Genomic DNA, 25927 nt, shown 5'->3' with positions numbered 1-25927 from the left:
AACATCCAGTTGTTCCCAAAGATGATCTTTTTTTCGGAAATAATTTTACGTTTACGGACTTAAGTAGGAGTCAAAATTTGGGTGCGTATTATACATGGGTACAGGCTTTTTTCCAGCATCGACATGTCATTTTTAGGGTGCGTATTATACATGGGGGCGCATTATACATGGAAAAAAACGGTATATCTTTATGCACTTTAAACAGTGTCAACTCCGTGGGGAGATAAAACCCTGCTGTTAATGTACTTTGGAGCTTAGCGTTGCGGTGGCCGCGCCTCTTCTTCACCAGTCCGGCCGCGGCCTGGTGGTGCTGGTGTCTGCCCTCCCGCGGCGAACACCGGTACTACAACAATATTTCGCACCCGGCTGGCCATTCCCGCTTTCTTTCTAGAACCTACCCTCTTCTCTTCATGTTTTCGAGGGGTTGAGGTCTGGGCACTGAATGGCCATGGGAAAAGCTTGAATCTGCATCTCTCAAATCTCAATCTTCTACAACAATAGTAACTGTGAACTCATTTCAAGGCCTTTTGTACATCTTAACCAGGGATGCCAAGAATTATTGAGGGCACTGTAGAGCTTAATGTGTGATTGACCAAGCCACTTTCATTATTTTTAGCTAATTCTGTTGTTTGAGTGAGCAAGGCACATGTATTCATATGACAAATGCACAGTAGTATAAAGAACTATCACTTTAATATATCTGAAAATACAGCACACAAAAATAAAATGAATACAATGAAAGCATAACATAAGGTAGCAAAAACACTGTGAAACGTATTGTGAGCAACTGTGAACATTTCAAGCAGTCGCAACTAAAGAGAGAGCGACATCTGAGTGTGTTCATGAAACGCCAGCCGCCTTCAAGAACACACAACACATTTGCACAAAGAGCGGACATGACAATGACACCTTTTAACACTCAATAATCGCCAAAATGTGCAAAACCTGAGAGCCCACAATGCGTGTTGCAAAACGTCATACAATACCAATATCGTCGTCGCGGCTCGTCTTTTGTCTTCCTACAAGCGAGGTTTTATCTGCAGTTTTTTCTCTGTAAAAGGAAAGAAAAGACGGACACAGGTAAATAGTGAACATGACAATTAAAAGAGTACTTGCAGAACTGAAATGAGTAAAAGTGTGGCAACTCTGAGCGATGACCGATTGGAGCTGACAGGTATCAAACCGAGCGCGACAACGACGACGAATGAGGCTTGCGAGTTAATGAGTGTGCTTGTCGTGAGGCAAATCAATCACATCCCCGCTAATGAAAACAAAGCAAAATCCTCGCCTTGAGCGGCTTGGTTACCTTGGACTGCTGCACTCTTGGCAGGTTCCGCTTCTGCTGGCGCATCGGGCTCTTCTGGAGAGCTGGACAGGGAGATGAAGGAAGGCAGCGCCAGAGTGCTTGTGAAGTCCTGAGAGCCTTGCGCAAGCAGCCCCAACAGGCGAGGCCTGGAAGCAAGAAAACGCTTTGCATGGCAACTCCAGCAACCAAAAGCTGCGCGCGTTCATGACTAACCTGGTGGAGGGCCCGTCGCTCGGTGCGGTCGACGTGCTCATCTCGCTCACTCTCCGTTTGGCGCGCTGGCGGTGCCGCAACTTACAGCGAGCCCCGCGAGGGCAGGAACCCATCTTGGAGAAGTCCGGACACACCAGCGTGTGCTTCTTTTTGCACTGCAGGGACGCAAACACACGATCCTTGTCGGTCATCCTGACAACCCATTTCATTACGTTAGGCAAAGATGGCAAAGAAGCGGCATTTACTCAATCACACAAAAGGTGCACATTTGCCTATTTGTGCTTGTTTGCTGTTATTTTTCCTTCATCTTTAAAATAATGGCAATAAGCAAAGAAGTCAAGCGAGACGTCATCATTTCTTGGTTAGCTTTCAGGACTTTGCGCGTGAGACGTCAGCAGAGGACAGTCGACAGCGAAGAAGAGAAACATGACGGGGGCGTCTCTTGACTTCATGATGCCATTTATCACAATCGGTCTCACGAGGAGGAGTAGCGCGTGTGACATCATCATGTATGGCAAACGATGTTGCAGAGGCTGGTTTGCAAGCAAGTGAGCGTGTGCGACAGAGTAATACGGGTGTAAATTGGAAGCTTGGTTCTGCGCGAGATATGATCCCTCCCACCTGTCAGAGGAGCTAATTATATTCGGTGGAGGGAGAGTGTTGGCAGAGTTGGGGGGTGGGGGGGATCCCCATATTGATTTTCCAGGAACACAGAGGAGTCTCGCTCCTTTCACTCAGCTGCGAGATCCCTGGCTTGGGCATGACGTGTTCCGACAAATCAAATCTGCCGCCAGTCATGCTTTGACATTTGGTGCACATGTCCAATGAAGGTGTGGTACCATGTTGTTGATCAGCTTGAGCGTGCAACGCAGTAAAGTGTCAGGGCAGTGTTATTTGCTTTCTGTCCCCAGACAAAGCCGTTTGGATGCTATAGGCCAGGGGTGTCAAATTCGTTTTTTTCGCGGGCCGGATTGTAGTCATAGCTTCTTTCGGAGGGCCATTATGACAAAAACTGACAAATACCGTAATTTTCGGACTATAAGTCGCACCGGAGTATAAGTCGCACCAGCCATAAAATGCCCAAAAAAGTGAAAAAAAAAACATATATGTACCGTTTTTTTCCGTGTATAGTGCGCCCCCATGTATAGTACGCACCCCTAAAAATGGCATGCTGATGCTGGAAAAAAGCTTGTACCCATGTATAATACGCACCCAATTTTTATGAATTTTTTTTTTTAAAAAAATTTAATTTTTATTTTATTTATTTATTTTTTTTAAGTCCCAATGATCGTCACACACGCAGGGAGGCAATGGGTCCCATTTTTATAGTCTTTGGTATGGTCTTAACTAGGCTGGATGTATTTTTTTTTGTTGGCGTTGATTTCTCCGACTGCCCGTAAACGCACCACCGCGCACGGGAAAGAGGCGGCTCTGTATGGGAGAGACGTTGAAGAGGAATAAAAACACCCTTGGAAACCAAAACTTGCCCCTCGTCGTGACTCGGAGCCGCAACAAATGTTTCGGATTTGTGTAGGGTACATTGTGAGACAGCAAACGAGCAGGTGATCGAGCAAGCCTTGTCTGATACGAGAGCATTGCGGTCGCATGGAGCGTGTTTGAAGTGAACAGCAGAGAAGAAAGGAACAAGGCAAAGTGTTGTGAAATAAAATGCACAGAACGGATGCGCAAGACACGTCAGCTATATAAAGAGCGAGAGTTGTTTTCTTCCTATTAGTTTCAATTCACAGTTTAATTAGCAGTTTCAATCAGCAAATAACAAAATGCGTATTACAGGTAATATTTTATTTCACAACACTTTGCTTTGTTCCTTTGGTCTCTGCTGTTCATCCTAAAACACAAAGGCGCTCTTTAAGCAATGCGACAGTGAGCGCCCGGTGCGCTGCGGTTGCGCGACCGCACCAAATTAAGCTCCCTGCGCAGTGCGCACTGAGGTCCACTTAAATTTTAGAAAGTACATCAGGACTTTAAAAATATCTTCTAAATTTCAGCGACGGCTCTGTCTGACGGCCCGGTCGGCGGCGCGCTACGGTTGAGCGTTCTCTCTCGCGCTCTCTCTCTCTCTCGCTCTCTCTCGCTCTCTCTCACTCTCGCAAACACGCAAACATGATATCATACGGAGACCGCCATTACAGATGCGCAGACGGATGCGCAAGACACGTCAGCTATATAAAGAGCGAGAGTTCAGTTCTCTACCTAAATCCGTATTACAGGTAATATTTTATTTCACAACACTTTGCCTTGTTCCTTTCTTCTCTGCTGTTCACTTCAAACACGCTCCATGCGACCGCAATGCTCTCGTATCAGACAAGGCTTGCTCGATCACCTGCTCGTTTGCTGTCTCACAATGTACCCTACACAAATCCGAAACATTTGTTGCGGCTCCGAGTCACGACGAGGGGCAAGTTTTGGTTTCCAAGGGTGTTTTTATTCCTCTTCAACGTCTCTCCCATACAGAGCCGCCTCTTTCCCGTGCGCGGTGGTGCGTTTACGGGCAGTCGGAGAAATCAACGCCAACAAAAAAAATTACATCCAGCCTAGTTAAGACCATACCAAAGACTATAAAAATGGGACCCATTGCCTCCCTGCGTGTGTGACGATCATTGGGACTTAAAAAAAAAAAGAAAAAAAAAATTTAAAAAAAAAAAATTAAATTTTTTTTTTTGTACCCATGTATAATGCGCACCCCAGATTTTAGGACAATAAATTAGTTAAATCTTGCGCACTATACACGGAAAAAAACGGTATATAAGTCGCTCCTGAGTATAAGTCGCCCCCCCACCCAAACTATGAAAAAAACCGCGACTTATAGTCCGAAAATTACGGTAACTCGTTTTTCAAATCAAACGAGTAAAAACTGGTCAACTTTAAAAAAAAAAGGTATTAAAAGTGAAGACAATTTGCAATTCTAGTAATGACACACAAATTTGATGCACAATTTGTCTTCGCGGGCCACATAAAATGATGTGGCGGGCCGTATCTGGCCCCCGGGCCTTGAGTTTGACACCTGTGCTATAGGCAAACAGCATCAAGCGCGCCGTTTGGTTCTGATGAGATACAGCGTGCTTGAAAATGGTGGCAAAACTTTGCTGCAATGGACAGAACATCTTCATCCCACACCAAGTTAACAATTTGCCCTTTGATTTAAGGAAGACGGCAGATGTCTCTGGGATCTACTAGAGAGCTTTCAGCTTGGCAAAAAAAAAAAAAGTCAGCAGATTTAAAGTGTGCACGGATAGTCGTAAAAGAAGCACGTCAAAGGGTGCGAAGAAAATGGAGGACAGTCGAAATACTAGCTCGACGTGCATTTGCATGAAGACAAGAAGGCATTAAGACAACGATAGCAGATGACAACTCTACAGAATGAAAGCATCAAGGAGCATCCAAGGCCCAGCTTAATATGGCTAGCGGGCATCCTCAGAAGAAAACGAAGCTTCAAAAGCGCGTCTTAAGCAAACGGGGCCATACGGAGCAACAAAAGCATCACGGAGAGCTGCCACCATTACGGAATGATGCAGCGCGCATGCATGCACACACGCACGCACGAGACAAACCCCAATGAGGAGTGATGTCGGCAAGGGGGAGGGGTGGCTGCGAGGAGTTGCCGTACTGTACGGCCCGGTGTGCCGTCCTCAGCAGTTTTCACTTCTATAATTACTGCCTGCTATCCATCACGGACGCACACATACACACACGCGCGGTGAAGAGCACACAGCTAAGCACATCGAGCGAGAAAAGAAAAGACAAACCACAAGACCGCTCGTGTGTGTTCAAGTTTCAGTCGCTTTCAAATACATGTGCTTGTGTGTGTGTGTGTGTGTGTGTGTGTGTGTTTGGAAGCTTTCTAAACTGGAGCAAAATGTGGTGAGCGTTCAGAAGCTTTCAAGAAGCAGAGTCATCTGGACCCAGTTAGCAAAACTATGGCTTTTTGGGGCAGATAGGAGACAAGGTGCTCTTGGTCTTGATGTGTGGCGGTGATGTTTGGTCTTTACCTTTTCTCCTTGCGGGCAGTATCCTTTGACAAAGTCTTCACAAACTTTTGCCTTGTGGGAAACGTAGACGTGACTGTAAGGACACTCACTGTTGTTGCAGATTCCCTTCAGGAAGTACGAGCAAACTGGCATCTGCAGATGGAGGCCAAAAACCAACTGTTTTTTTTCCAATTCATAATTCAGTTTCAAAATGCAACCATGAAATCAGAGAGGAAGGCTGATGGGAAAAGAATGAGGGGTGCGGATCGCCCTGACAAGCTGCTACACGAGTTTGTCAACAGGTGGAGGCTGTTTGGCCCGCCCGGCACAGAAGCTGCCGATTGGCTAGGCCGAGCAGCTGAATGAGCTTCGTTGCGGCCGACGGCGGGAAGCTCAAGGGAGCGTGCGTCGTGACGCCACGTGCGCGCGCTTGTCTAAATATATCGCTCAGCGTGAGGCGCTCGCTGGGGGTTGGCCGACTGCACTGTGGGGGTGGGGTCGCCCGTCAACTACGCCACACCTCAACCGTCTCATCGTACTGTTAGGCACAGCGGATGGTGCAAGGGGCCGTGGCATCTGTATTCGCAAGAGCGTACTGGCGGGTGGGGTTGTGGCTCACATGTGTTTGCAAGGGCCGGCGGCGCATCTGATGTATTTTACCTTCTCCTTGGCAACCTTATGAGAAAACGGACACGCTCCATCCGCCTGTTTACACGTCCCACGGAGAAATCTGTACGAGGGAAACATCAAACACAATCAAGAAGCGTATTTTTTATGTGCACATATTTGTACAAATTGTATATATAAATTTTATATCTATATACCGTTTTTTTCCATGTATAATGCGCCCCCATGTATAATACGCACCCTAAAAATGGCATGTTGATGCTGGAAAAAAGCTTGTACCCATGTATAATACGCACCCAAATTTTGACTCCTATTTAAGTCGGTTAACGTAAAATTATTTCAGAAAAAAGATCTTTGGGAACAACCGGATGTTATTCTGCCGGTCAGTATCACTGCGCATGCGCTAGCAAACTCGATAGCGAAGAAATGTTTCGGATTTGTGTAGGGTACATTGTAACAGTAAACAAGCAGATGATCGAGCAAGCGTCTGATACGAGAGCATTGTGTTCGTATGGAGTGTGTTTGACGTGAACAGCAGAGAAGAAAGCGCATCTGTAATGGCGGCCTCTGTATCATATCCGGATTTAAAAAAAAAAAAAAATAAATAAAAGTTTCTTTTTTTGTACCCATGTATAATGCGCACCCCAGATTTTAGGACAATAAATTAGTTAAATTTTGCGCATTATACATGGAAAAAAGCGGTAATCTAAATATATATAATCCGTACGAGGGAAACATCAAACGCAATCAAGAATCTGATTTTTTATGTGCACCGTATATATACCGTATTTTTCGGACTATAAGTCGCGTTTTTTCTCATAGTTTGGGTTGGAGGGCGACTTATACTCAGGAGCGACTTATATGTGAAATTATTCACAAATTTTTACTTGATCATGAACACATCACTTACTAGTATAGTTGATCACTTCACATGTTATAGTCACTTTAAACCGCATGAGGGCGCACTATGGCTGTGGAATAATTGGAGCCTCACTGACAATGAGTTCCATTCACTGACTTCCGGAGTCAGGAGATTTAATGATTTGGAGTGACACAGCTGGTTCCATAAACTCGTTATTTATGTTAGAGTTTTTTGACATATAGTTTATTTAGAGTAGCAACATGTATGTTGTTAGACTTCAGTAGTTTCCGATTGTCTAGCAAGGCCGTGAAGGGGGGATCCAGAGCGCTTGCTTGGAGCACACACACATATGTTGAGCTCTTGTTTTAGTGAAATAAAGAGCCAGTTACCAAACCCACGTCTTGCCTGGTACTCTGGTAACGCTACAATATAGTTATATACGTACATCTGTGGAATAATTGGAGCCGCAACTGACGACGAGGCTGACGACAAGGCTGAGGACGAGGCTGACGTCAGCGGCACACGTAGGTCCGGAGTTAACAGCTGTTTTTGGGGGGGGGGGGGGAGGTTTTTACACAGAGGATGAATATTCCGATAGATTTAATGATTTGGAGTGACACGGATGGTTAATTAAAATTGTTGTTTATATTACACAAGACGAAGATTCCGATGGATTTAATGATTTCGAGTGACACGGATGGTTCAATAAAATTGTTTATATTACATTTATTTGATATATCTAGTCTGATGTCAGCGGCACACCTCGTTCCGGAGTCAACAGCTGTGTTTTTTTTTTGTTTTTGTTTGCTGACCTAAAGCTCATGGGTCGACTATTCAGCTTGGCTTGAAGGATAAGCGTCCTTCTCACATGGCAAAGTTGAAATTTGTCACCTGGTGCAAACGGCAACTTTGTCTGGGTCATGGATGAAGGGGCAGCTGCCACCCCTGTTGCACTTGCCAAAGCGGTTGTAGTACATGCAGAACTGCCTCTGCTTCTTTTGACGAGCTTGTCTGATGATGGCCAGACTGCGCTGGACCGCGCGGCTGGGAGGCAAAAACAAAATGAATCCAACATTTTGTTGGACAAGAGAAAATTCCTCTGCTGATCCAGTGGATGACATACTTCGGTGGCATTCAAATGTCAGATGTGCCTACCTGGCAAGATGACGAGGGCTGTACGGGTGAGCGGGAGCAGAATTGACAGAAGACACTTGGGAAAAGCTTCTTCCTAAATTTGGAGGGGGAAAGTGCTTGACTGAGAATAACAGTAACAATCAAAACAATTTGTTCAGTTTACCCAAGAATTCAAGTGCTGGAGGAAAAAAATACTGAAGAGAAAACACATTAAACAGACAGAATTTATCTCCCAAACACCTCCAAGTGGACTCTAATTCAGAGCCCAATTAAGTCAAACTTTGGTTAGCAGCAAAAGAAGGGAAGCCTCACTTAGTGAAGCAAAGTGAGTCGTCAGCAGGCAAACAACACACTGATGGAAATTACCCGTCAGGTCGGCGGACATGTTGTGACAGCCCGTCCGGGACAACTTATTGGCCGAGACTTGGTAAAGATGACCGCGAATCCAACACATGCCCGACCGCGTCCAGTGGTGAGCGGCTGGCGGGGGTCGGGTGAGAGACGATCTCTGACGACTTTGGAGGAAACTCCTGTGGGGGGGGGGGGGGGGGGGAATTGTTAAAGAAGAAGAAGCACAATGCTGCTAACCCAAAAAATGGAAGTTGTGACTGCAAAGAAGCATTGACGCTGAAACGGCTGATTAAAATCGTTTTCCAGCTTCACTAACTCGTGGACATTTGAATGTTGGCTGCAGTCACTTTGACCTCTCACATGCTTACTAAATTATTTCATTTGATTTTGGATGAGTGAAAAAAAGAAGAATGTTGGACTTGTGTCCTCATCCCTTTCTCAGCCACTTTTGCGAGTGGCAGTTTGGGGCCACAATCCTCTCCTGTCTTGTCACGCTTGCCCTCCAACACAGCGCTGTGCACTCTGTTGAATTGCTCCTCTAATGGAAAGCCGGATGGCCGTGTGGAAATGGAAAGAATTGAAACCAGGAAAGGAGCAAATCAATGAGATAATAGGCAAGGCAGGGGGCAGAGCGCTGAGGTGGCCCGTACACTCCGAAGCACAGAGACCACCCAGCGCACACGCACGCACAAACATACACACTGCGCAACAGGCCTCCAAACACAACCTATTCATTGCCTATTGAGACCCACTGCACCTTCTCGAGTACGCGTGAGCCGGCAGCGAGTAGAAGGCTGCACAGCAGGGTAGGGGAGGAGGAGCGGTGCAGGGGTTATGGCGATAAATTGCACTGTCCTGTCACTTCTATTTGGGGCGGGCCACCGCGCAGCGTGCTGCTGGAGGTAATTTGCTGCCGTATTTCAGATGGGCTGGAAATGGCTTTGGAGCGAGAGTTCACGCCTCCCATTACAGACCGACGAGAGTTGCGCTGAACACGCACGCGGCATGTGTTTAGAGGGTGGATAGGAAGCCGCGACGATGCCGCACCTGAGGACGAAGGGATTGAGTGGCCGGTGCAAAGACTTAGCCAGACAGCGAAGGATAAATCTACGGCACGGCCGCTGATGTTAGGAGACGTAATTGAGGATAATGCTGAAGTGGGGACGCTTGAACAGGCAGCCCGGGGGAGCTACCAACCGGGCGGGTTAATGGGGAGATGACATGATCCGTTAACACGGATGGCCGTTGACCTTAACACAGTGTGCTCACATCAAGTTCGGGCCCGGCAAGATTGTGCTGCCACTTTGCCGTCTGCTTTTTTTGTTGCTGCTGCTTGGTTTCACTGGCACGATGAACAAGGGCAACGTGGCTTTTGCCCTCGCTGCCGGGATCCACTTTTGTCATTCTGTTTGCATTTCTTGTGACAGTCTCGGTTCTGGGGACGGATCATTTTGTTGCTTTTGGCGCAGCGCAAATGAAACGGACTTGACTCGTGCATCACATGGCCAAAGCTCATCCCAGAGGCAATTTCGCCCGGGTCACTTTGGCCTGTCCTTGACCTTCAACAGGGATATCTGTTATCAGAGACCCTCTAGGTTTCCACACTGCGCAAATCCTCAGCCGTCCGACAGCTAACTTGTTTTAGGGGAGGATCTAGAAGGTGAGAAGAATAAACTGCTTACAAATGGAATCAAGCGCCATGGTTTGAAAATATAAGCTCCAAATAAGCACATCTTCCCACAATGGTATGCAATAGAAACGCTTCGGAGAGGATTTTGCTTACAGTTTGAGACAGTTGTACAAAATCCTCCTCTGGGAAACGATTCCACGTGAACAGAAGCACAGCAGCTGTATGAGCCGATAGTGTGAGAATGAAGAACGTGCTAAGCAATGAGCAGATGAAGGAGGACGGCCAAGACGAGGGAAACCTTTTTGGCTTCACGGTCCGGCTCTTGCGATCGATCGTCGACCACTAAAGGAGATGAGCGGCTGGACAGCGGGCACGCACGTGCGCCTTCAAAATCTCAACAATTGGTCTCTTCCTGAAGCACGAGTGCGACCGCGTAGGTTTTCAAGTAAACACACGCCGAATATGGGCAAAGACAAATCATGACTGGAAAACAATGATTTTGGCAAAGCTCGCGTTTTGAGTCGAAAAAGACCAAGGGTTAAAATTAACATGAAAGGAGGAGCAGGAAAAATGATGACGGTGTAGGCAGCAAAATTGTGGGACTAGTGTCAAGCCATATAAAATGGCAACATTGTCAACCTATTTCTCACTTGGTCGCATGCTAATAATGGTACACACGCTCGGAAAGGCCAACGCTCAAGTTCCTCTTGTTGAGGATTTTGGATTGACCGCAAAAACACAAGAGCTTGATCATTTGAATGCGATTGTGCTTTATTCGTGTTCTGTTCAGGAGGCAAAAACGAAAAAAGGTCTCCGAGATACGCATTAAAGAGCAGCAAGCGAGCGAGTTAGGGGAGAGATACGAGCACCCGCTGGACCTCGGTGCTTTCCTTGGCTATCTCACGCCACACTTCTCTCCTCAGAGCTGTATTTCACAGGACGTCAAGGGGCCCCGATTGAAAATGCTTCCATCAATCAATATTTAGTGCTGCGGCTAAACGAATGCTGGAGCCACATTTTTGGGTCATACAAATGAAGCGGCCACTCTTCCGTCGGCAAACACACAGAGAAGAAAAAGGGACAGGAACGCTCTGCGACAAAATACATCATCAGAATGACAAAAGTCTGCCGCTACGTGTCTCTCTCCTTGAGCGAGGAGCAACTGACGAGAGGAGTCGCAATGCTCGGTTCTCTGAGTTATCTACGCTGTCAAAACGAGCAAAATCAATTTAAGAGCACATGCTGCATTTGACTGAAACATACACGAAGCCAAGCTAAACCATGGCGGGACTTGCTGACGTGTGCGTGTGCATGGATTACCTGGCGGACTGGATTTTCTTGGCTCTCCAGGAGAGGCTCGGCTGGTAAGCCACATTGGAGCCCGGGTGGCCCAGCATCTTGTACTGCGCTCTGCAAATCCTCTGCCAGGCAGGAACGCGCTGGGAGGAAAAGGCCGCACCTGCAGAAAACGAGGAGTGTGGAGAGGCCTTTAAAAAAAAAAAAAAAAAAAGGACAGGCTGCAATGTACAACTTGGACACATGTCATACACGTTACATGGGATCCCCTCTGGACAAACAACCAGCTCGTGCTCTGAAGACAGGGCAACAGAGGCGCAACAGAGACAAGTCCGTGCAGAATCATCAACGGGACAAAAAGGGTCATTTTTCACCTATGCAACGCGTCTTACACATGTTTGGCTAGCCCAGTAATAACTACATTCAAATGCTTTTCCTGTGGGAGGGAAATAACTGGTCATATTTTAGGGGTGTAATAAACATTGCGGCTACAATCAAGCCGTTTGCTATCGCTAAAAACAATTCAACGGATGCTTGTGAGATTTGCACTACACTCTCTTCTACTTGTATCAACTTTGGCAGCCAATTGACTGGAAAGACAAGCGAGAGGGGGGGGGGGGGGTAATACAGCCTTTATGTGTCCTGTGAGGAGCTCATTTCATTCCCATTTGTAAGGATGGTTGCAATTCTAATTAACCTCTTATATCAAAGCGTGTTCATCAGGCTCAAAGTTGCAAACAATAAAACGATAAGACTATTTCCACTTCCACACCATCTAGCAATTCTTCACACTCCTCCGGGCGCAGCTTGCATTTGCCAGCTGGGATTTTTCACACAATAAATTCCTTTGATTATTGATATGAACTGTCTGTTGCTATGTGTTGCTTCAGCATTTATGTGTCAATATCGGTTAGTTGCAGGACGATCACTCATTCAGCATCATGCTAATTTTGCACGAGGCTAACATTTTGCGTTGACGGCTAACATTCGCGCTGGCGATTAGAATGAAAATGTTTCTCCGCCTAACTGTGCAGCCTTACTGAGAGCTTAAATTGTGCTTGACTTCAAAGAAGACGTGTCACAAACACGAACCCGGCGGAGGAACTACAGAGGCTTCGCAAGACAAGCTGACCTAAGCACGCCAATGTGGCCGACGAGTAAGCCTGGCTTTCCGGACTTAACTGTGAGAGCGAGCCATTAGTCTTCTCCTCCATGATGTTTCAAATCCCCCCCAGCCCAGCCCAGCCCGGCCCGGCCTGCCATACCTGCCTGCAAATTTCAGGCTCCATCTGTGTCAGGTTACTCCTTCCCTAATGGATACTAAATCTTCTTATTGACGGCGCCTGTCCCCGCTGCCGCGCCATCGTGTCGTTCCCTGGGGTTCATCTTCTGACTCCCACTGCTTTGGTGTGCTTATACAAGACAGCCATGCCATGATTGAACAAGGGTGCTGGCACAATTTAATAACTTGGTCTAAGCCTGCGACGCTACTGACATGTTTGACACGCAACTTTCCAATGCAAACTTGGCTTGTACGCCTCAAGCCGCATTGCATTGCATTGCATTGCATTGCATTGCATTGCATTGCATTGCATTGCAGCCACTTCAACATTTGCATAATTGCGCTCCCTCAGTCCGTCTCCTGGTAAGCCCGTGACATTTTCTAACGATGATATGCCGACACAGCAAAGGCTAATGGCTGCCCCCCGTACATGCTATCAGTTGCTGCAAGCATGCAGGGCAATGATGTCATGGCAAAGAGGATGGTGGGCAGGGGGCCGCGGATTCGTCTATCATCGCAGCGGAGCCATCATCTGTAAGCTATACCGCTTGACCCGTGGCAAGGGTGTCAAACTCGTTTCGGGCCCGGGCTGCATGCTCGTTAAGCTTGCTCTCAGGGGGCCCGGCTGCTCGTAACAGAGAAACTGTATCAACGTACATGTTTCCAAAGCAAAACAACACTTGCGTATGCAGCTTGCTTTTACAGGTTGCTCCGCACAAAGTGGCGATTGAACACGAACGGACTCAAATCATCAACACTGAAAAGACAACCAAAGGAAGACAGTTTCCTCGGCGCCGACCTTGACCCCTACGTCAACCCCGAGGGCAGATAAAAGTACAGATTGCGACCACGTCAGGTTGCGATTTGCTCCCAGGACACGTTTGTCACTCACTGTCGTTGGGTCAACCGGATGAACGTGCCTGTCAATCAGCCAATGCCGTCAGAGAGCGACAGCCTGGGGCTTTGTCCACTTAAGGGGCCCCGTGACCACGTAGGGACGCACATGCGAAAGAACCTTTGCGGAGTGTGAAAGAGGCAATTCAAAGTGAAGCCCTGAAGGCAAACAACACTGCAGGGATTGATTTTCTCCCCCTCAACAAAACTTGCTGAGACTCCTCGAGACTCCACTGCAGGAGTGGCAGAAAGGGGAGGAGGAAATAAATAAAAGAATGAATAAATAAACAAACACACTAACAAAAAAGATGGCAATTCAAAAAAGAGGTGTGCCAGATAGGATGTAAAATCACTCACATGTATTTGGTACATATTCTGTATGTACAGTAAATATGTATGTATAGTGTTGGAACATGATTTTTAGATTTTTTAAATTTGTGAAACCTAATGAGACAAACAGGTGTTGTTGTAAAATGTTTGTATCCTCCATAAAAAAAGAAAGAAAGTTTGAAGCACAGATGTAGCTGCACGGTTTCAAATTCCAGCAGGAGTCGGGTTCTGGTTGCGAATGCCACCGCGGTCTTGCATTCGTCGTGGTGCTAATTCTTTTCGGGCAGTGAGTGATGGAGCCTGGTCAGGTGGTCAGACGCTTCCCTCCACACAGAATGCCAGAAATGGCAGTTATGATATGGAGACCCCCCCAAAAGAAATGTTGCAAAGTGGGGCACAAAGTGTGATTTGAAGCTTGAACATGAGACTTTTGCGCTAGTTGCACCAGTTGCCTGTGGGCCCATGTGGGGGAGGCCGCGGCTCAACGACACGCTGCCGAGGGCTTTTTATATGGCACCGCATTTGTTGAGGTGAAAGTGAGGGCGGAAATGCCAAAGGTTAATGGCGAGAAAGGGGGATGACAGCAAGATGAAGGAAGGAGAGCCAGAGTCTCTTGCTGGTGACGCTAATTTGGATTGGAGAGGGGGCCCGGGGAGTTTCTCCTCAAGACCAAAGAGGAAATTCAAAGCAACAAGCTCAGACACATGACCACCTTCTTTCTTCAACACGTTTCCCCTTCTACACTAAAGTCTAGTGGAAATGTTTGCTCCAAGTTTTGGAGTCTTCCACCCGTGAGGCCGTTTTCTTCATGAGCCCAGGTCTGATGGCCTGCCCGCATGCCTGCCCGCCCGCCCCTTTGATGCGCCGTTGCCAGTGAGCCTCGCTTGGTTCCAAGTGCAGCTGCCCGGCTCTAATTGGTCCCTTTGGGCCCGGCAGCGGCTGAGGAGAATGCAGACCATGAGCAGGAGAGCGGGGCATCTGCTTCGAGCCCAGACATGCGCGCAACATGAACGGACTGCATCCTTCAAGGTCCTTCAAAGTCTTCTTAGGTCTTGTTGGCACGGCGGAGGCGGCATCGAATTTGAGAGGACCACGTTCCATGCCTTCATCGTCCGGGCGAGGTGGTCGCTGCGATCCCAAAGCCGTCAACGGGCGCACCTTTCTCGTTCGTGTTTCATTTTCCAAAAAATCCGTCAAGAACTAAAACGACTTCAAAAAGGTCTTTGGTGTGATATTTCGGGGAAATAGTGAACTGAGAAGCGCTAAACTAAGGATAAAGGGGAAGTAGCTGGAAGGAGTGTCAAAGGTCATCCAATGGCCCCTAAAATCCGTCTCAGGGATCAGCGGTTTTCGTACGCAGCTTTCGTAGGTTGTCTCTGTTCGTGTAATTTAAGCGCAGCAACAAGCCCACCTTGACTTGCTACAACTTTAAGTGCTGACGTCAGCGTACGTGCAGTATACTTTTGAAAACAAACGAAAGCACAAGTTGAGTGAACAAAACAAAAGGCAGCCGAGAAGCAACGCTGCCGTCGCTCGCAAGTGAGCGCTCATCAGGTCGCTTGTAATGGGCACATCTGCGGGTGCTCTGCTCGCCGTCATTAGTAATTCAATTTGCTCTTTATTAGCCGCGCTTATCAAAGACACAGACAGCAAGCGGCAGCTTCCCGCACTCCATCTTCCTCTTCGCTCACCCCGCCACCACCTTTCGCCCTTCTTCAAGTGGGAACGTGCCGTCTTTAATTAGAGATGCGTGCACTCCCGCCCGCCGCAGACTCATTAGGTTCCGCGTGTGGCAGAAAGCGAGCCTGAAAGAGAACCATGGAGGGACCGCGGGACGGATAAAGTCGGATTAAGGAATTGGCGATAAGACGGCCAGCCGGCGGGACAAATCAAGCTTAATGTTAATCGTGATGGCTTTTTTAATGTCTTGCGAATCCACCAAGTGTGGAAAACGATGGCGAGGCTGGCGGGCGGGCGGGCGGGGTACGTGCGGATTGACCGCAGGCTGGCGGGGGCAACGGGATGGGGGATGGGACTGTAAAAACAATGATTGCTTTCAATTAGGGCCAGCCTATATTCTCCAGTTCGTTAAAACAATCCAATTTGCAAAATGATAATTATGCATGAGCTGCTTTTTATCTGACCATGGCAAGACACGATAGCAGCAGCGGCGGCGCCAAGCACCTTGGCAGCCCTCTGCAAATTATCTGCTATCTGCACTTCAAGTGGGCAATCATTCAGCTCGCTCCTTCCTCTTAGTAGTGCTGACATTATGCAGCACCTGCTGCCTCCTACTGGACACAAGCAAAGCTGTAATAGCTTCAAGACAGAGCACCGGCCGCTCCTCCTTGACGATCATTGCTGACACGTTTTGACTCAACTCGTTTGTCTTCATAACGAAAGAATGACAGAAGCCATTTTCATCCATTGGTCGAAGATGGAAAAGTCAAAGGTGTTAAGAGCCGCCTATTTCAGTTCCGAGAAAACAGGGGTGGACGAGCGATCGTCTTACTTGCTCTCGATGAAGTCGGAGAGAGTCGTCTCAACTTGTGTCTCCCAAAGGAGACAAGTTCCCTGCCGGACGTCCTCCTAGCAGGCGAGGGCGCGTGGCCCCTCGCAGAGTGCTTGGCGGCCAATGAGAGGCCTCCCCTTGGTGAGCTGCTTCCGCTTGGACTGGAGCCGAGGAAAACACAATCAAAGTCAAATCAGTGAAGACGTCAATTGCTTTGAAAATGATGCTGATCAAATGAGTTGGAACGCGAACATGACCACATCCTCAGTTAGGAGATTTCTATCGCTCGATATCTCGTGCTAAAATACATTGTTTTTTTTGGACGAATTGTGCTTAATATCTCTGGGCTTTGTAGACTTCTTCCTTTATTAATTTTAATGGCCACAACTTACCCATTAGCCGACTTGCGAATGATCTTCATCCTGCTGCGAAGCTTGAATGAGTTGGGAGACGACTGGATGGAGACGCCCTGGCCCAAGTGAGAATAAAGTGGGCCCTTATTTGCTCCTCTGTGATGTTTCGCTGCCAGCCAAACAAAAGTAGACCTGCGGAGGGCTTCCGCTCTTGCACCCGCAACTGGAGACCTGGAAACGGCCGCCTTCCAGTGGTACCTACTGGACAAGAAACTTGTAGAAGAAGACGCACATCCCCTTTTCAATTTTGTTGTGGTGAAGCTGCCTGATCTGAGTTTCTTGATGGCTTCTCCCTTTTCCACAGCTCTCTGATCACCGCTCAGAGTTTTGGGAGACGTTGACTTTCTCAAAGTCTTTGCTTGGAGCCCAGTAGAAGAGGAGACCCATTTGTACTTGGAGGCCCTGGGGCCTGCGACGACCCGATTCTGCTTGCGCGCCTTTTTGGCAGGGGTTTGCTTGGGGAGCGGGGACACGAGGGAGCTTGCGCCTAAAAGGGAAGCTTTCGCACCGCTCGTTGAGTCCACATCTTGGTTTGCTTGCGAGTAAACGGAGCCACTTGTTTGGCTTGGGAAACTCTGGTTCTTAACCCAAGTGAACTTGGATTTTGTTTGCCCGCCTGTGGCCTGCCTGGACCGAGGCAAAGGCTGCTCTCGGAAAGCTTGTTGTGGCACCTTGGAAGGTGATGAGCTCACGCCTTGGCCAAACTGTTGTTGGCGGTCCGGCCGTTGGGTCTCAATGACGTCGGCTTGACTGTTGAGAATAGGTTGATTCTGGAACGGGGCTGGGTCAGCCCTGGCTTTTGGGCCTGGCGGTACAACACTTTGTTTGACCAGCCCTTGCTGTTGGGTACTTTGTACTAACAGGACTGATGGAGGTACGGCTACCGTTGTTCTTTCTGTGGCAACATTTTCAATTCCTGCGCTCAGAGTTTCTTTTTGTCCTTTTTTCTTGTGTGGTGCCATCTTTGATGATGCAGTGGGAGGCTTGGACGCATCACTTTTTTCACTGGGTAGCGAAGCACCGTGAGCCTCAACGTGAATGTCTGGATGGTGTTCTGGGCTGGAGGTGGAGACGGTGGATACGGGGCTCCTATTTTTGAGAGAGTAAGTCTCCCTCCAGCTACCGTGGCTGAAACGAGCATATAAACCGTGCGGATGTGTGACAGATGAACTTTGGCATCTGCCTCTGGATGTTGTTGCCACCTCTGGAAGCCTTGGCGTGTTGCCATGGACACCCTTATGCTTATCGATGAGATCTAAAATTTGGAGAACAAAAACAAATCCACATGAAAACACTTGACAGCATGAAGAAGACTATTAGCTGTTATTTTGCGTTGTTTCCTCTCTCTTGCAGTTCCCACTAATCTACGTCAATTCCAGTCCAACACGTGAGGTAGCTAAGATTAAATACCAAATTTGTATTCGCCCCCCCCCCTTGTCAGTGTTCTAATACAGCGATGCCTTGAGATACAAGTTGGATTCGTTCCATGACCACCCTTGTAACTCAAAACGCTTGTACGTATCTCACACCGTTTGTACCCATTGAAATAAATGAAAATGCCATTCATCCATTCCTGTTTATATCGAGGTATAAAATACACAAAAACTTTAATTCTGTTGACTAGAACATTGTCATTATTTGGGTGCCAATGTATCGAGCTTTAAAATACATCGAAACCCTGATTGGGTGGACTAGAACCTTGTCATTATTTGAGTGCCAATGTCCGATGTGTTCACTTGGATCATCACAGCTTCGCTGCATCTCGGTTCAAACCAGCGGCAGCGAAATGGAACAGTTTGTCAGCCTTTCATTGTAATCCGTTAAGGTTAAACCTCAGAAAAACATTGACAGCTTTATGAATAGCCAGGTAACGTTAATTAATTTCGCTGAGGAAAGTGCGATTGAGCGAAATTGGAGTATGGGTGCGTAAAACAGCAAACAATTAAACGGGGAAACAAAGCTGTGATCCAGAGTGACTGTCACGGAATAAACACATTACCACAAACATACGTACTTTGTAGAAGATCAATTTGCCGTTTCAACGATTCACGCTGCTCCATGTTTAGCTCGCCTGTTTCTTCTTCCTGTGATTACGGTGCTTTCCAACCACATTGTTGCTGTGTGAGCCCCCTCTTCTGTTCCGGAAGATGAAAGGGAAAAAAACAAGTGCTAAAAAAAGAACACCAATGTTTATTTTTAGTGTTTATACTGAGGGGAAAAGCCGAAATGAAAAGAAGAAGATATTGATTAATTGTTTTCGTATTCAATAGCGTTGGCGATTACACGTGTTACTTTTTTAGTCAAATGATGTTATTGGCCAATACTTTAAAGTGCACATTCGTTCTGTATTTTTGTCTATTTGACGTCCATGCTCTGAGTAAAAAAGTTACTCGACAATTATTCAATACCTTTTTCACTTAGTACTTTAACACAGTTCATTTTTGGAGGAGCACTACTTCTAACATTTGCTTGAGTCAACCCATCAATTCTGTCAAAGTCTTAACTTCACTGGGGTGGCGAATCTTATTTTTTCAAAAGTCACGGTACGTACTCATACTTGAGAACAATTTTGGGTTACTCTACCGATCTCTTTCACAAAATGATGTGGCGGGCGTGATGTAGTGTATGCCCCTTCACAATTTTCACGTCCCTGTATTGGCAGAGTTGCTTCGAGTAACAGAGTTGATCATATGTCATTAGCATTTATTCCGATGAGCACATAATGCTCAAATTGGGATGCGGACCTTATACGTCCTGATGTGACGTCATCTCTAATCGCCGTCTCCATAAATGACGTTGTCAAAACGTTCGTCTCAATTCTTTGGGATGTCTTTACGCTTGGACCTTATTATCCGCCTCGTCTCCTTGACGAGCTCTACGGTGGCCGCATGTTCTACCAAGCGAACAAGCGACGCGAGGATATTGGCTATTTTATTCAAATAAATGAGATGTGGCCTTGTCTCTCAAAGTAAAAGTAGCGCAGTCGTGTCGCTGTCACAACAAGTAGTTGTGAATACAAAATTCAGAATCGAATTTGTTGATGCATCTAACAAATTGCACCAAAAGTTGCCATTTTAGCAGAAGAATGACAACGAAAAGTTGATATTTTAGCAGAAGAATAACCATTACTCACGACGACGTTCTGAATTAATACCGACGAGGAAGCGCGTCTCACGATCGAATGGGGACAAAATAAAAACATATCATCTGATTTGGACGAGCTAAGGTATTGTTGGTAACACTTACATTTCGGCTTGTATTGTTGGTAACACGTTTGCTTACCGACGGGTGTTTTCTGTCCTCGATCGATTGTTATTTTATTGTTTCGTTTTTATTTTTTGGAAACCCATTTTATCTGATTGAATTTGCTTGTTGGGTGGGGAGATATAGCGTTGCCCCCGCAATCCCTATCAGCAAGTGTCATATTCGTATATACATGACAATGTATTCTGAAAAGTAGTGCAAGATAGTCTGAAGCTACAGTCAAGTGAAGTATTTGAAGGTACACAACCACACCCATTATTCTACTTCATAATAAGAATATCTAAAACACATTTTAAGCCTAATCAATGCCCTGACCACACGAATTCTAATTGGTCGGTTGTGTGATTGTGTTATTACCACGTGTAGAAAAAAAATAGAATATGTGCCGCAATAAAAATGGAGCTTATTTAAACAAGTCGCCCCTTTCAAGAGGCATTGAAACGTTAATTATTTGGAACAAAACAAAAGTCTCCCCTTTCGACATCTTGCAAATTAAGATATGGGAATGTTTCCAAGTTGCCCCCTGCAATGGCTACATGTACACGCTGGTTGAGGAGCATTGTTTAATGTTTGTTAACAGGACAGGCTTCCGGTTAATTTTCTTCGAGTGCTCGACTCTTCCGAATATAATGTTGTACTTTAGTACCGACATCTCAAATGTCGTGCTTACGGTGCTCAGGTGCTGTTAGAGTGAACATTATAATTTGTGCAACTTACTCTTATGAATGTGTTGGTGTGTTTTTTAATCTATCCAATGTCCTGCTTCATCAGGATCATAATGTCGACAGGCATCCAGTACTTCATCGTCACCGAACCGCCGGACTACCTGCGACACAGTCACACTGGTCGCATCTGTTATAGTATTTATGAGTACCGAGCAAGTATCGACTTTGCCCAAAAATTACAAGTATTCATGCTTGGCTCACTGGGACCTTTGTACTGCGAGATGGATCGCAGATGTCTGGAAGAAGTCAGTGAGTGTGAGGCCGCTCTTCTGCTGGCCGTCACCGACAACTCCGAAAGGCTCAAATGGTTTCGAGACAAAGACGCTCTCCGTCGAGCGCTGATGCTTTGCGAGGGAACTGAAGTCATCGTGGAAGAAGGAGGAGGGCAATTGAACGGAATCATCCGCTTCATAGGAAGCCTGTCCCAAGCGGCGGCAGAAGATCCCTTGAAGGCAACATTCTTTGGAGTTGAGTTGCAGGTACAAGCTTCCAAACAAGACTTCGTCCCAAACGTGCCGCTTCTCGCATTCGGGCCAGTTTGCAAGAAATGCTTTTCTTGTTTTCTGCGGTCAAGGGGGAAGACAAGGGCAAAGGCGACACGGACGGATGTCACGACAACGAGAGCCTCTTCGCTTGCGAGCGCGACTGCGGCATCTTCGCTCCTTTCTGCAGAGTCCGACCACGTGATTCCGACTCCTCCTCAGCGGCCGACTCCGAGCCCCCGTCGGGTTGCCAAACGCAAATGCCGGTCCCGGGCGACAGAGTCACCTACTTCATTGAAGATTACTGCTGTTATGGAATGGTGCTCAACGTCCAGGAGAAGGACGGCAAACATTTTGTCTTGATCTCCAGCGTGAGTCAACATTGCAGCAATATTACGCTTGTACACAAGTTTAATATGACTATTTTGTTTTATTTTTACGATTCTTCACATCTTAAGAGGAGGTTTGATGCACAGTTTCCTTCGCCTTTTTGCTTGGAGCTTTATCTGAACAGCAGGTGGCAGCGGAGGGCCATATGCAAACAAAGCATCATAAATTTGGCCTTTTCTTTATGTTTGCAGGACATTGATGCCATGGGGAGGACGGGCGAAGTTGAAGTCCCGCTCCAGTTTGTTGTTGTTGGGGAATATCCTGCCGGTTGGAGCATGCGTGATTCACATGACACTATATATTTGGTGGACATTTTACCCAAATGTGTGTCCCCCCGCTCACAGGGTCTGACCTGATTGCCCTCGACAACGATGCAGTGGAAGAAAAATGTGGCATGGGCGTGAACTCACTGGTGGAGGTGTCCTTGTGCACGAACAGTTTGTACGGAATCATCCGCTGGATCGGGACCCTTCCCGGGCGACAGGACGTGATAGCTGGACTCGAGCTTGTAATGTTTACCATTTGGGTGGAGATTGAAAAACAGTGGAACTGCCTATGAACAAGAAATCTAGTTAGACTCCTCATTCATTGGCAGCAAATAAATCTGTGTTGATATTGTGGATTGCTTTGTTTGATCGTAACATGATTTCAACCCTCCATTTGAGCTTGATCCCGTTTTCGGTCCTGTTGCGCAGGAGGACGACAATGGCGTGAGTGACGGCACCTTCAAAAACGTCTCTTTCTTCCAATGTCCTCCCAGAAGGGCTCTCTTCGTCAAGTACAGCTGTTGCCGTCCCGATGCGCGCTTTCTCAGCGAGGGGGCGCCTAAGCACTCGGTCGCAGGTCAGCATCCTCGCCGACCCTCCAGCGAAGTTTGACCTCTCATGCATTATGTTCACTGTTGCAGACATAGAAATACAGCAGAGTGTTGAAAAAGTGGATCCCGTGGCTCCCATCAGCTCGGATCGAGTTGCGCAAGTTCTGATTGGCCGGATGAAGGGCATCCAGGGACACTGCAACTCTTGCTACATGGATGCAGCCCTCGTTAGGTGACCACGAGTTTGTTGCTCGGAGCTCTTTCTTTGCTGCTTCCAAGACATTGGCTCAAAGACGTCGCTTGTCTGCTTATTTGCACCTTGGCAGTTTGTTCTCTTGCTCCTCGGTGCTGGACTCCATGTTGTTCAAATCCATCAAGCCTCAAGATGCGGCCATTCAGAGAACGCTGCTCCACGACATCGTGAACCCCCTTCGAAGGTGCGTTTCACACGTGTGAGTTGGAAAGGTATGGTGAGTGATCTCGGGCTGTTTTTCCAGCGAAGGCTTTGTGCAAGCCATGCACGTCATGAAGCTGCGACAGCAGCTGGAAAAACACGGCTACTGTCGCTCCTTCACCACAGAGGAGAAGGGTGAGTTTGGTTTCCCTGGCGTCGTGGACGCCATTCGTGTGCCGGGCTCACTCCGCTGTGGGTTTTCAGACCCGGAGGAGTTCCTCACCGTCATCATGCACCACATCCTCGCCCTGGATCCTCTCCTCAAACTGTACGTCGGCGCCTCTGCGGAATCTTTCGGCAAACGCGTCCGAGGCTTCACGCGTGTCGTGACGTCCGCAGGTCGGCTGCTGGCAAAGTGCAAGAGAGTTACTGCTACCAGATCTTCCTGGAACAGAAGCGAGGCCTGCTGCTTCCGACCGTGCAACAGTTGCTGGAACATTCCTTCCACAACGCCGGACTTAAGCTGGCCGAGGTGATACGGGCTCCTTGCTTTCTGCATCCTTTTCATTGTCTCCAAAAATGTAACACTTTTCTCTTTCCTTCTGATTTCAGATGCCGTCGTGCCTCATTCTTCAGATGCCTCGCTTTGGCAAGAAATTCAAAATGTTTGACAAGATCATTCCATCCCTGGAGTTGGACGTCAGCGGCCTCCTCTTAGAGGGTAAGCCCGGGTTGTGCTGCGTGTCACCGGCGAGCAGAGTCAGAGCGGTGCTGAAGGCCGTGTGTCTTTCAGGTCCCCAGCAGTGCATCCTCTGCGGCAAGCTGGCCCAGGAAGAGTGTGCCGTCTGCTTTGACGAGTCGCTCTTCAGCCAGACGGGATTCAAAGTCTTCTGCACCACATGCTCGCTTCAGGTGTGCCGCCTTCCGCACGGTCCTAAGGCAAAGGCCGCTTCCAAATGGAATTCAGTCGATGACGTGCATTCCAGGTCCATTCTCACCCTCGGCGGCGCAGCCATCAGACAACCGTCCTGGACCTCCCCGAGGGTTACGCCGCGCGAGGAGCGCCTCACGCGCTGACTCGGGACACCTTGGAGCTCTTTGCCGTCCTCTGCATCGAAACGAGCCACTACGTTGCTTTCATCAAATACGGAGCCCATAGCCACGACTGGATCTTCTTTGACAGCATGGCGGACAGGGAAGGTGAGCTGTGGAGGCAAATGGCGAGTCGCAGTGGCGGCTCGCGGTGGCAGCTAGCAGCGCTCCCTTTTGCTGGCTTTTGACCGGGTCATGTGCTGCGCTCTCACAGGCGACGCGGATGGCTTCAACATCCCTGAGGTGCGAGCGTGCCCCGAGGTGGCCATCTACCTGGACATGTCCCCGGCCGAGCTGGCCGACCAGATCCCTCGGGACATGAAAGGTGTTGCCAAACGTCTCTTCTGCGATGCCTACATGTACCTGTACCAGAGTCCCAGCATGTCCCTTCTCTAAGCGGGACGCCTCTCGTAGCCTTCCACGTTTCATCTGGCCTGCCCGCACTTTCTTCAATTGTTTTGAAAAAGCTTGACCTCGACTTTCAAAGACTGACTGGAGAAAAAAAAAGACAATGGAGCAGGTAGCAAAGTTGAAAAACCTTGTCTCTTCCTGCTGTTCTACATGTTTTTCCTAAAGTTGATCATTTTATGATGTTAAATTGGACCTTAATTTCCCAAAGTGTGCGTGTGGTTAAATTGGACCTCAATTTCCCACAGCATGCGTGTGGTGACAATTCCAAGCGATCAAGCCCAACACTTGCCTGATGAGCTCAGAGAGTTCAAAGTGTGTCCAGTGAGATAAGCGAAGAAGTTGTCGTTAAGCAAACAAGGGCACATGCTCCACTCGTGCGGCTGGGTGGGTTTATTTGAGCTGGCCGAGCGACCCGGCTGCCATGTATTCTCCTCACTTCGCTCAAGGATGTGCGCTTGTTAAACAAACAAAGCAGCTGCAACTTTTTCTCACGTCAAAGTCAACACGACATCTTGCCACACAGAAATGAGGACTTTTGCCACCTCCTTCTCAAAGTCTATCTCGAAGCTGTCTTTACTTTTGCCGCTTAGTTTTGAACCTTCACTATCGCTGTCCAACGGCAAATGTCTTCATTGCTGTTGTGCTGATGACGACAATCAAGCGAGCAACTTGACTGTCCTGCTTTGATCACGTTTCAGTCCAAGTTGATTGGTTGTCAATGTGCAGTCTGCAAATCATCAAGCAAATGGAAGATTATGCCTCATGAGCCGGGCGTGAGGTCTTCCTGACTCAGTGGATTCTCATCAATCAAATTGGCAAATTGCGCCATCTAAGTTTGCCTTCGGGGTTGGCCCTCGCACTTTGGGGGATCAAACAAGATGATCACGATGATGCGCCGGTGTGTCCGTTTCTGAAGATCTATTTCCATTGTGCAAAATGCAAATGAACCCAGTGCAGAGGTGGCCTATTATACCTCTCAGCGTCTCGAGACATGATCTTGAATGTGAATCTGTATCTTCAACAAGAGGGAAATGAAACTGTGCGGTGCTTTTTGTTTTGCATCCAATTAAAACGATTATGATGTTGATGAATGCAGGCTTTCAAGTGTTAATTGTTGACGTCCTGCATCAGATGAGGAGGAAATGCGCAGAGGTTCTTCTGATTAAGAGCAGATTGATTTTATTCAACACCACAGCCTCCGCTCACCGTCATCTGGCTTGCTTTCCTGAAGGCCACCATGGAATGAGAAAGCTGATTGGGTCATGGATTTGTATCGCTTGTTCATGCAAGGCAAGAATTTGTCATGCTCAATGTTTAAGATCTGGATGGACGAACACATGAAGAGCAGTAACTTGATGCACTTGCCTCGGTTCCATCTCGGCTATACTACTGCACTTGAGTTTGGAGTCAGCTTGTCCTCCAAGTGATTCCAAAGTGCTGCCGCTCGCCTGCAAACTGCATGGAGCTCCTTGAGGCCTAAGCTCATTTTGTAATTGCATAAATCTGTGGGAAA

General features: G+C 47.6%; 2 protein-coding genes across 6 annotated transcripts; one reads left to right on the top strand and one right to left on the bottom strand.

The window, feature by feature from the left end:
* Window positions 1-674: 674 nt before the first annotated feature.
* zc3h3 (zinc finger CCCH-type containing 3) lies at window positions 675-20221 on the bottom strand. 5 transcript variants are annotated; one of them, XM_061296722.1, is made up of 13 exons: window positions 20086-20221; window positions 18854-18974; window positions 16819-18094; window positions 16427-16587; window positions 11433-11571; window positions 8498-8661; window positions 8153-8225; window positions 7889-8041; window positions 6169-6238; window positions 5530-5661; window positions 1520-1674; window positions 1307-1452; window positions 675-1051 (listed from the first exon to the last, which is right to left on the bottom strand). In XM_061296722.1, the coding sequence occupies exons 2-13, from the start codon at window positions 18897-18899 to the stop codon at window positions 1020-1022; spliced, it is 2547 nt and encodes an 848-aa protein (XP_061152706.1). In that variant the 5' UTR covers window positions 18900-18974; window positions 20086-20221; the 3' UTR covers window positions 675-1019. The 5 variants fall into 5 exon arrangements, with proteins under 5 accessions (XP_061152706.1, XP_061152707.1, XP_061152704.1 ...); XM_061296723.1 differs by having other exon boundaries at window positions 20122-20140; XM_061296720.1 differs by lacking the exon at window positions 20086-20221 and adding an exon at window positions 19423-19573.
* cyldl (cylindromatosis (turban tumor syndrome), like) lies at window positions 19639-25505 on the top strand. Its single transcript, XM_061296724.1, has 15 exons — window positions 19639-20065; window positions 20875-21307; window positions 21403-21681; window positions 21892-21967; window positions 22045-22208; window positions 22396-22543; window positions 22608-22749; window positions 22844-22954; window positions 23015-23106; window positions 23176-23239; window positions 23311-23443; window positions 23524-23632; window positions 23705-23823; window positions 23898-24111; window positions 24218-25505. Exons 2-15 carry the CDS (start codon window positions 20882-20884, stop codon window positions 24397-24399), a joined length of 2259 nt encoding a protein of 752 aa, XP_061152708.1. The 5' UTR covers window positions 19639-20065; window positions 20875-20881; the 3' UTR covers window positions 24400-25505.
* The last annotated feature ends 422 nt before the right edge of the window (window positions 25506-25927 follow it).

This window comes from Syngnathus typhle, linkage group LG14 (genome assembly GCF_033458585.1).
Source record: "Syngnathus typhle isolate RoL2023-S1 ecotype Sweden linkage group LG14, RoL_Styp_1.0, whole genome shotgun sequence".
In the NCBI taxonomy this organism is placed as follows: domain Eukaryota; kingdom Metazoa; phylum Chordata; class Actinopteri; order Syngnathiformes; family Syngnathidae; genus Syngnathus; species Syngnathus typhle.
This window is presented reverse-complemented; position numbering and strand designations above follow the sequence as displayed.